The sequence below is a fragment of the Epinephelus moara genome, chromosome 17 (assembly GCF_006386435.1).
Source record: "Epinephelus moara isolate mb chromosome 17, YSFRI_EMoa_1.0, whole genome shotgun sequence".
NCBI lineage: Eukaryota > Metazoa > Chordata > Actinopteri > Perciformes > Serranidae > Epinephelus > Epinephelus moara.
In genome coordinates this window covers 27,515,759-27,527,616 of record NC_065522.1, presented here as the reverse complement: position 1 = coordinate 27,527,616, position 11,858 = coordinate 27,515,759, and the positions used below count along the sequence as shown (strand labels likewise).

Here is an 11,858-nt window from a genome sequence, read left to right as displayed (position 1 = left end):
CCCCCCCCCCCCCCCCCCCGCCCACCTACTCGTCGACCCTCTGGCCTTCAAACAGTCGCTCCCAGCAGCTCTTCTGTCTTGGCCATGATCTCGTTCTGGTTGGAGTCCAAGCCGTAGAACTTGACCTTCAGCCCATCAACAGGGTGAACCACGGGTACCGTGACCACGCGGGGGAACTGCCGGGTGGCCAGCTCGAAACGGCTGGTGCAGGCAAGCTCAATAGCCAGGATGCGAAGGAAGAGAGTGGCGAGCTGCTTGCCCAGGCAGGACCGGACACCGCCGCCGAAGGGAAGGTAGTGGAAGCGTCCTTCTTTGTCTTCTCCCCGCTCCTGGCTGAAGCGGTCAGGGTCGAAGGCGTCCACATCCTTGAACACAGCTGCGGTGTCGTGGGTGTCTCGGATGCTGTACATCACACTCCAGCCCTTTGGAATCTGGACACCCTGGAAACAGAAACACATAGAAATTAAGCCAGTGGGCAGTTTTGTAGATGCAGTCACAGCTGTAAGAAGATTTTGTTGGTTTAATCAATTCCAGAAAGGATGTTGCACAAGAGCTTGTAAGATTTGAGATGTAGAAACGACACACGTCATCTAATGCATGTCTGTCCGTCCTGGAAGAGGGATCCCTCCTCGGTTGTGTTTCTACCATTTTTTTCTTTGTTAAAGGGTTTTTTGAGGGGAATTTTTTTACTTATCCATTGTGAGGGTCCAAGAACAGAGGGGATGATGTATGCTGTGAAGCCCTCTGGGGCAAATTGTGATTTGTAAAATTGGGCTTTAGAAATGAAATTGGATTTAATTGAATCGGAAGTCACAAAAAATCATGTTCTAGCTCTTGCATGTCTGGCTTGTGATGGCAGTTCGTAAATGAGGTGGTCTTAATTTGTTGAGACCGTGACTACCTTTTTTAGGTAGTTTCTTGTAGATTGATCGCACTATGTTCTTAATCCTAATGAATATAACTGACATTGTATAAACCAAATCACAATGTTTGTCTCCAGGAACTGGGTAGAAAACCCTTGCATCATGTAAATACAGTCTAACTGTGCTGAGCAAATGGAAGCGAGGAACAGCTTACATATCAAGAGGAAATGGTTAAGTCTTGTTTTGGAAGGGGGTGCCGGGTAAAAAAGAGCAGAGACGGATTCAATTTGCAAAGAGCAGACATGCTTAAAGACAGCTTTAGACTCAGCGTCTGAAAAGGGAGGAGATCTGGGACAGACCAACGGCTTGTGTCATTTTATTTTCAGTACTTAAATGCTACAGTTGCAGCTGAAAATGAAAACAGTAGTAAACATGTTTGCCGAATTCACATAGCTCCATCATTAAAATCAATCACCAGTTGTCTACCCAGAAGTGACAGAATCGTCACAATAATTTGGCCTATAGAAAAAAAGACAAAGTTGAAACCTGCCTTTGAGTGTTATTATTCAAACAGTCGATCAGAAAATACAAAACGTCTTCATCATTTTTCCGCATGATGAGAGCCATAAATAAAGATTTTAAAGAAATATAAATAGTTAAGTGGCTACAGTATTCAGTCGGGATCTATTACTTGGCTACTCACATCAAGTTCGAAGGTCTGCATGGCGGTTCGGTAGGCCCCTGAGACAGGTGTGAAGAGTCTCAGCACCTCCTTGATGACACAATCCAGGTACTTGAGGCTCACGATGGTGTCCAGCCTCAGTTCTCCTTCGGGGCAGAGGCAGCCATTGTGGAGGAGACCCCTGGCTCTGAGCTCCTCCCTCAGGCGCTCCAGGACGGGAGGGTGGCGGAGGAGCTGCATGATGAGTGAGGTGCTGGCGCTGGCTGTGGTGGCGAAGGCAGCAAAGATCAGCTCGATGGTCGACTCCTGAGGGGTGACAGAGAGGCGAGATGGCGTCATTAGTGTACTGGTTCCCAATACTGTTTGGTTTGTTGCAAGTTGCTAATGAGTGATTCATATTCAGATGTTTTAGATCCTAAAGGGATAAAATCAGGCAATATTTCAAAAGGCAAAAGATATGAGAAGCCAGATTTTTTTTTCTTTGCCATTTTGTTGATCATCTTGCAACCACAGATAAAACTGTAGTTTGACTCTTCTCCACAAAGGGTTAAGAAAATATCAAACTTTACTCTACAGGCAGCTTCTAAGCAATCTACATACCTCTCACTGCCACTATTCACTACTCAGCCAGAGCTGGGAAAAGCCAGTCACTGATATGGAAAGTAAAGTTTAATTTTAGCGTGAGGACAAAGTTACACTGAGTTCAGAACTGCACTGAGGGCGTTTGAGTTGATCTGTCTTTACTTTGTGGGAACGCCAACTGGTTTGTGCTTCAGCTTCTGATGGGCTAATTGCTTGTCACTTGAATAAAGGGTCCGGAGAATGGAAATACAGATGGTAGCATTATGTGCCGAAGGGTGAGGGTGAACATTAGCCAAATGTCCAACCATAGCCATGAATACTGTTTTTGAGTTGGTAGCAATACAAAATACACAATTTATGACTGAAGGAAACTGATTTGTTGTTGTCAGTGGCATTTTGATTTCTTCTCAAAATGTGATATCTTTTTGTCAGTAATTATTGAGCCAAACTGTGACTAGCCTGGTACCTCAACCTTACTTTGGGCACGAATCCACTACCCCACACCTCAAGCTCGCCCATTTTTTTTTTTGGTAACACAAGGCCAAAAAAAAAATGTCAAAAGCCAATACATAATAAAAGTATGCAGTTCTTGATTCCTGAAAGTAGCGTGTTTGGAAATCTGAAGTTCATATCCAATAACAACATTTAGCGCACCGTGCTGGGCCCATTATTAAGGTAGTGGAATAAGTAACACAGAGGCTGGGCAGCACGACTCTTATTATAAACCTCTCATCTGCCATCTGTGTCAAAACACATCTCTGCCTCACCCTACGTGTGTGTGTGTGTGTGTGTGTGTGTGTGTGTGTGTGTGTGTGTGTGTGTTATATATGCGTGCGTCAGAAAACTGCAGGAGAGTGCTTCAGCCTGGGCCTCTGCGACAGGGGCTCCCCAGTTCACTTTGTGTGTGTATTTATATACTGTATGTGTGTGTGAGTGTGTGCGCGCACAGGAGGCCTCTTTCAGACCCCTAGCAAGGGGCGTGTTGACTTATTTTTGGCCCTGGACTTAACCCAGAAACCACAGAGCGCGAGAGAGAGGCAGGGAGAGTTGAGTTTCCACAGAATTCCTCAGAATTACTTTAATAGGTAAATAGAGGGTGTGCCTGTCCGTGTGTGTGTGTGTGTGTGTGTGTGTGTGTGTCTTGTACTGTTACTTTCAGCCTATGGGCACCAGCGTAGCATCCCTGCAGTCATATTTACATAAAGATGTGTATCATAAGTCATAGCTTATGATGCCAAGATGATTTGTTGGAGAAATTATGATAATTGTTGATGTGTACAAGCTCAGTCAGCCAAGACAGGTTTCCTTTGCCAGCACTTTGCTAGGTAAACACTGAGTGTGTTCTTTATGTGTGACTTTGTGTGTGATTGAACACACACACATCAGAGCTGGTGTGTATCTGTTCTGTATGTGTAAACGTTCCCACGTGTGATGTTTTTTTGTGCATCTGGCGTCTCTCCAGTACATGTTTGCGTACCTTTCTTCCCGCTCAGGTGATTTTTGTGCGTAGGTGTGTTACCTTGAGTTCCTGCATGGTGAGCTCGGTGCCGTTCTCTTTGGCGCTCTCCATCAGGACGTCCAGCGCGTCGCTGTAATCCTTCCCCTGGGAGCACAGCGGCTTCTCTCTGATGGCCTTCTCTATACTTTTCTGCAGGGTGTCTCTTGCACGGATACCCTGCAAACACATGCAAACGAAAGTGAACACCATAAATCGAAAAGTCTTTCAAAGGAGCCCATTGATTTAAACAAATACCCATGTTTTATGTGCCGAAGCACCCAAATATTTTCAAATCAGTTTATTCTCCTCTTGTGATGTTGATGACTCAAAAAGGGGTGAATTAAGTGCTTATTATAAAGGGAATAGTTTTGTTTTTGGGGCACAAATTAATAGAAAATAGAGGCAAACAACTCATCATTTGATAAAATTATGGTAAAACTCAAGTATAAAGTTTGTAGCCTTGAAGGAGTCAAGGGTGCCCATACATACCTTCCTGTAGCCGCTAAACGGCAGGTCTATAGGCAGGCTGAACAGGTTGTCAACAAAGTCCTGGAAGGTTGCGAACAGATGCCTCATCTCCTCCTCTGACACCCTGAATCCCAGCAGCACCCTCACCGCCATGGTAAACGACAACCTCTGGCTCTCCCTGGGGACAGACAACCAATTAGAACCTCAATTACATCCAGTGACAAACCTCACTTGCATTTACACCCCTTCTTAATGACTGTTCTTGATCCACAACTTCTTTTTTGTCTTATGCGACATTGCGGATTAGATGTTACGCTGATGATGTCTCGCTTTATTGCGATCCATAGAAAATGATAGTGGCCTCTCCAACTTACGCTAACCTGCAACAGAAATTATGTTTCGACACAAATAATTATCATTTCCACCTCAGATAACAATGTTTTTACCCATGATGCCTCTTGCACCTGAAGACTTTCTTTTTTTCTTTCTTTTGAAAGACAACTGGGCTGTCTTTATTTTTTTTTATTGCTGCAGTGATTGATGTATTTTTACGATGAGCTGATATTCTCATAATAAAATTGTTTCTTTCTGCCTTTAGTGATAAGCTGTCAATAATCCAACTCCATCATGTATTTTTTTTCTTTAGGTTGTGTTTCTTCTTGTAGCAAAAATCCTCTTGGCACAATTACCATGACATTCCTATCTCTTGTGAATGTGTTTCCACACTAGGATCTGACCCCTACCTGTAGACGTTGATGGGCTCAGGGTTGGAGCTCCATACTCTGAGGCTCTCCTGGATGACCTGCTGGATTTTCGGGAGGTAGGACTCCAAGGCCTCATGGCTGAACACTTTGGCAAACACCTGGAGAGAGAATAAGATACATATAGTGTCATTTACAGGGCAGAATTTGACTGCACGTGTCTGTTCATGACACATAATGTACAGACAGATAAAGATCAACATGGATTTTCATTAGATGCTCATAAATCGTATGACTTGGCACACAGACAGCAAGCATACAGAAATTTGTCTGAACCACTGCAAGTCCAAGCAGAGGACAAAAGCACTGATTAAGCAAAAAGGCTGTATATAGTAATTCCAGTACGTACAAAGACACACCAAAGCAGAATGTCCTTAGGAACCCTCTTAGTGTGGATAATCCTGACTGTTTATTCTGCTGTAGTATTTACATTTATAATACTTTAACCACCCCTACAAATTTAATCCAATCAAATATTTGCATGACTGAAATGTATATATGTTATTTTTAGCCACGCTAGGGGTGTGGCTCATTGGATATCACTGTTGGGCATGTCTGTCTTTCCACCCCATTGGTCCAGACTGAAATATTTTAATAAATATTTGGTGGATTGCTGTGGTATTTGGTACATATATCCATGCTGCCTTTAGGATAAATACTACTGACTTTAAGACACATGTGGTTATGTGTAGGCACAAAAAAAACAGTTGGTTGGAGTATGGAAAAGATCATTTTTTTGGCTTAAAAGAGACACTTGTGTTGTTGCTACAACCACAGTTGGAAATGTGCCACTGCACCTTAAGAAATATGCTGTTGTTGTCGCCAGAAGCTCTACTGGAAAAGCACCAAGGTCACCTTAAAAAATACCCGTTTGTTGCCACAACCACTACTGAAAACGTGCCAATGCACCTTAAAACATATGTGGTTTTTGTCGCCACAACCTCCGCTGGTAAAGCACCAAGGTCACCTTAAAAAATGTCCAGTTGGTGTCACCACAACCACCGACAGATATGTGCTGACATTGCCTCAAAAATACCTGGAGCTGTGCCACTGCACTTTAAAAAATGTGTGGTTGTTGTCACCACAAGCTCTGCTTGAAAAGCACCAAGGTCACCTTAAAAAAATCCTCATTGTTGTTGCCACAACCACCGCTGAAAATGTGCCATTGTACCTTAAAAAATGCCCAGTTGGTGTCACCACAATCACTGCCAGAAATGTGCTGATGTTGCCTCAAAAATACCTGGTTATTGTCTCTGCAACCATGACTGAAAATGTGCCGACATCGCCTTAAAATGTCAGTTATCATGTAGTTCCCATCATCAGGTAATACTTTCACATTTCTGTGACAGACAAACCAACACAATGTTGATGGTATTTCACCTACTGCAACAGTGTAAAAACTTTACGAGGCTTTAACTCAATGTCCCAGGCTCTCTTGAAATTTTGCATAGTTCATCCTTGTACAGTGTTCCTAACATTCCCCTCTGTCTCTCTCCTGTCATATCTCTTCAACAATTTCTATCCATTAATCCCCTTCGTCTCTCTCTTGAATTATACCTAGACAGGACTTTCCATCGTGTGTTCCTTCTTATTCATTTTCATGTGATGCCCATTCCTTATTCATCTCCCTCCCTCTTCACAGAGACTTATACATTGTGGAGGTTTTCCCCTGTAGTCAGCAGAAGTAGAATGACGGGCAGAAAGAGCAGGAGAGGAGGGGGGGAAGAGTTAAGTCTTTCCTGGCTGCTTGTAGTATTTCTTAGTATGAATCAGTCACCAGTCGTCAGTGTTGTTTGGACAAATAACATTCCATCTGATTTAACCTCCAAAACTGCCCTTAAAACAGTCTTGGAAATGATTTAGAAGTGGAGAGCATTGGAGAGGAGAGGAGAAAAGTGAGCGGACTGGGTTAGAATAGGGCTTTTATATTAATATGAATCAGTCACTAACACTTAGCTCTATTTGGATAAATAACACTTGCGCATTTAACCTTTTGAGCTCTCTGAACAGTCACAATTTGGTCTAAATGTAGAAGAGAATGGCTCATATCACTGCTGCTCGGGCGAAACGTCAGCTTTTCAGTGACGAAGGGCAACAGTTGCACTTTCTAGTGATGTTTTAAAACACCGCAGCCTGGATGACTAATTCTTCACATTAGGTTCAATACAAGTTACAACACTAGGTTTTATTTGATCAGTAATCGCAGGAGGAAATGCAGCACGTTGTCGGGTACACATGGTTTGCATTTTCTGCCCAATGAAATGAAGCTGTAACATTTGGAGAAGAACGCTTTATATTAGAGATAAATGTTTGTCTAACTTTAAGAGCCTTGCAATCGTTTTAGAGACGCTAGTTGAGATGTTGGTCGAACATTTGCATGTAATCGCTGTATTTCTTTATTTCCTTTTAGCTCCCTCTTTATTTTCTAACCTGCACAAACTCTGTTGCGTCTTGTCCGTGGTTTGTCTCAACTTATTTTACTGTTGTGGGTTCTTGTACTTTTTATAACCATGCCGATAAACTAAACTTTGCTCAACATAATAAAGACTTCACTTTTGAATAACTTTGATGGAATGTTGCATCATTACACGCTAAATCTCCTAGAAGACGTTTTTAAAGTGGCGTCTGTCCAGAATTAACCAGCATGACTGCACCATAGTGTGTTCGCACAGGATGTATAGCTTTTAAATCCCATAATGCGTAAAGAAAATGACTTTATTGTGTATTTGTAATATGTTTTATACACTGAAATAACATGGTTATAAAGACAAAGTGTTCCTGCTTCTTTTCACTTACACATAGCGGTGGCTGAGAGGGAAGACGGGAGCTTCTAGTGGGATTTGAGCCCAGGCCAGTGAGGGTACATGTGGTTCCTGAGGTCGATGTTTTAGCCACCAAACCATCAGTTGGGCACTTGTACTCTTATTTTGTCCTCTACCTCATTTTCCTCTCATTTTCCTTCTCCTCCATTGCCCTCTTCCCTCTCTCTCATCATTCCTCCAAACCCTCCCTCCGTCCGTCCGTCGCCCTCAGAATGAATGAACAATAGTCCACTGAGCTGGTGCTGTGTGCATGTGTGAATTACGTTGTATGCATGGGTACATATACATATATATAAATATATGTATATGCTGTGTGTGTTAGGGAGTGGTTAGCGCAGATCACAGGGCGCTCAAAGACGTTAGCAGTGCTACATTTCCTCTGCTGCCGCACCCTGGAGCCACTGGTCACAGATCAGCTTACATGACCTGCTCTCCAACCCCAACCACAGGGGATTACATACACTATCTGACCTCAAAACAGTCTGGGGAAGAGGCTGTCATGGCTGTGCTTTTGTTTGCTTGGCAGTCAATTTTAGATAGCGTGTAGGAAAAGTTGATGTGGATGTGTGTTTGATTTGCCACTGTTGGCTCGTCGATTGAGCAGGGTCAGTTAGGTGTGGATAAAACTTGGAGGAATGATGCAGCTGTAAACTGTCTGTCAGTATTTTCAAAACTACATCGATTATTCCAGGAGGGTTGCCATTGTTACACCCAAACAAGTACTTCTCTGTCTTATTTGTTCGTCACCAAGTTGGTTACTTGCAACGCATTTCCACTAGATCTAGCAAGGAGTCTAGATGTTCCGATCATCTTTTCCTTTCCGATACCAATTCCGATCCACCGTGCATATCCGTGCCTCAGACTAAACCTCTTGTAAAACATGAACAAATATATACAGAGAACGAATGCCATAGCTGTGGCTCTGAAGGTAGAGTGGGTCGTCTACAAATCTGAAGATCAGCGGTTGGATCCCCGGCTCCTCCTGTCCGCATGTCAAAGTATCCTTATCCTACAGAGGAAGCACTGCTCCACTCAACTGCTTGATGGGCGCACTCACTAACAAAGTACGTGGGTTCCAGTTCTCTCCTGGACCAATCATGGACTGCACTTAACTGGTTCTCTGCTTACTGTTCCACACATGGAAGCAATGTGGCGGCTTGCTTTTAAACTTTCTGTTATTCCAGCTAAACAGTCAAGCAGAATATGTTTCTGAAAACATTTGAGGCGAGAGATACGCAGCGCCACTGCTGAATCTTGTTTTGTTTTAGAACTACATCGCCTAGTTTGACAGCTTGGTCCAGGTTTTGTGAGCCAGGCGCATCATGATGGACAGACGCAGTTGCATTAAGTTGAAACTAGTCTAAAGGCAGATATATAGTTTATAGTTGGTCGTTGCAAGTTCTTCACTATAACTTGCAGCATTCACAAACACTTGTCTTTATCTGGACACATTTTCCCCACAAATACAACATGCTAACATTATTAGCACAAGCCTATGGCATTTTACATTGTATAAATTAGCCAGGGACAACAGCAACATTTAACAAAGGTAACGTTACAAAATTCAGCTCCATTTTAACTCACAAGGTTCACTGACAAAACAGTTGTCTAATACTAAACACGTTTTCCAAACAAATACAACATGCTAACGTTATTAGCACACGCGTACAGCATTTTACATTGTATAAATTAGCCTAGCAGCTAACAGAGATTTCCGCTGCTCATGTGAAGCCAGGATAAATCACACACAAGACTTAAAATACCGTTTTGTGGGGGCTTTATTGTCTTCACAATTTATTGTTTCACAGGTCTACGACACCACAGCGTTTAGTTACTTTTCGGGGCGGGCTACAACGTAGTGGTACACACCTATGTAGAGCCTACACCACAGATCTGATGTTGATTTGACGCAGGAGTATAAATCCTGCGACCAGGATAAACACCACAACCCCTACTTGAAACTCACCACAACACTCCCACCATGCACTGCGCAACTGCTTCTCCTGCTCTCCATAGGAACAGAATAGAAAGCGTTGAGACACCCTTCGTCGCCAGATCTGGCGGAAATGCGTTGGTTGGTTACATCAGGTGAGTCATTTGAGTAATTTCACTGATTACTTAGTCCATTTGTCATACATAGAGTTATTAAGTAAATTACTCTCGTGGTTATGTGGTCAGTTTAAGGGAGCTGTTTTACCGTCTGTTAAAGATTTAGTTGGTTACGTGGCCGTTGGTTCATTTTATGGGCTCCTTCATCGGTAAATTGGATGCTAATTCTTTGGTTAATCAGTCGTTTGAAGAGTGAATTAGTTTCCAATCAATCAGCTGCTCACTTCAGTGGTTTGCATCCATGACTCAAGTGTTTATCTGTGACTGAGCCAGCTGTTGGCTAATTTGTAGATCGCTCGCCTTGAAAACTAGACAAACATGTTTCAGAATCATCAGGGAAATATTCGTTAAGCCAGAGGAGGTTGTGTAACACTGTGAATTTAGCCATTTAACCCGTCTGCACTGGATTATGCATAATTGGTCAATTTGGGCGAGTGCTTTGCTTAGTCCTACACACACACACACACACACACACACACACACACACACACAGACATTCATAAAGTCAGAGCAGCAGGGTTGAGCTACTGTAGGACCAGCGAGTCAGTCAGTCGCTTTATGTGTGTGTGTGTGCAGGCGGACGGGAGACTCTGAAAGGTAACTACAGGTCAGACAAACACACATGCATATGGTATCTCCCTACACGGCCTGGCTGCCAATCAAGCACAGTTTTTTATGCAGCGTCACTCTGGGACGTTCCAAGTTCCACACAGGCCGGGGGTGGAGGAGGTGGTGGGGGGATTGTTCAGTCATTTTGCTGCACCACAAAAACGTGACTGTCTTCTGTAGCCTGCAGCGCAAAGACACAGGCTTAAAGACACACACACACACACACACACTGTCGCACACACACACACAGACACGGTCGTCCTAATAACGTCCATATGTCTTAAATTATGTGAAAGTGCTGCGAGCTGCTGGTTCCACAGACATGTAAAGACTCCTTTATTCTTCTCTCTGCCCTCCTTTCCCTCCTTCTCTCTCTCTCTCTGTACTCCCACCTCTTCCCGTCTCTCCCTGCCCCTTCATCCATCCTTTTTTAAAATACTTCTTATTCCTTTCTCTTAGTCAAACAAGCAGTCCACACGTCTCTCCCTGCTTCTATCATCACTTGGAATCAGAAGAGGATTTGCTTTGTTGGCTTTAGATGTAGAGGTCAGAGCAGCCAGGTGAAGTTAGTGTTACAGCAAGAGTCACATACGAGGCTGAATCATATTATTTCAGCTTATGATTGATCTGAAAGCATGTTAACAGCAGTCAAGACCAACTTAAACTTATTTTCTTTAACATCCACAACATTATCTGAACTTTAAGGTTTCACTCCGTTGTGTTTTAAAGGGAAATAATGTCCTTATTACGCCACTAAATAAGCCCGCAGTCACTAATTGGGGATTTACATACAGACACAAGAGGATATGATTCATCGCTACAATTTAATCTACTTGACATTTCATGTTTTTTAATGTTTATGTACGAAACCCTTTGCTTGCAGGACATTTTGGAAGTATGTCAGTATCGGAAAGCAACTAAGTACTTTTACTCAGGCACTGTTCTTAAAGGTCAATACATAGCAGGTCCTCATCTGCGGGCATTGCTGTGTAAAAACAGACTTGATAGGAGAAACTTTGACCCATGCTATAAACTCAATATAAACTCATCGGCCGCTTTATTAGGAACACCTTACTAGTACCAGGTTGAACCCCGTTTCTAATTCTTGGTGTCATAGATTCAACAAGGTGCTGGAAACATTCCTCAGAGACTTTGGTCCATATTGACATGATGACATCACACAGTTGCTGCAGATTTGCTCCCGTTCCACCACATCCCAAAGGTGCTCTATTGGACTGAGATCTTCTGACTGTGGAGGCCATTGGAGTACAGTGAACTCATGGTCATGTTTGAGATGATGTGAGCTTTGTGACATGGTGCGTTATCCTGCTGGAAGTAGCCATCAGAAGATGGGTACACTGTGGTCATAAAGGGATGGACACGGTCAGCAACAATACTCAGGTAGGCTGTGGTGTTTAAACCATGCTCAGTTGGTACTAAGAAAATCTCCCCCACACCATTACA

General features: G+C 43.2%; 1 protein-coding gene across 1 annotated transcript in view; it reads right to left on the bottom strand.

The window, feature by feature from the left end:
* Positions 1-28: 28 nt before the first annotated feature.
* The window catches only part of LOC126404585 (cytochrome P450 26B1), a 40,646-nt gene continuing 28,816 nt past the window's right edge, over positions 29-11,858 (bottom strand). Inside the window, exons 3-7 of the mRNA XM_050067934.1 lie at positions 4,837-4,955; positions 4,115-4,271; positions 3,647-3,802; positions 1,567-1,851; positions 29-440 (exon numbers count right to left, since the gene is read on the bottom strand). Of these exons, the coding sequence (XP_049923891.1) occupies positions 48-440; positions 1,567-1,851; positions 3,647-3,802; positions 4,115-4,271; positions 4,837-4,955 (1,110 nt within the window). The 3' untranslated portion in view covers positions 29-47. The remainder of the gene's footprint in view (positions 441-1,566; positions 1,852-3,646; positions 3,803-4,114; positions 4,272-4,836; positions 4,956-11,858) is intronic.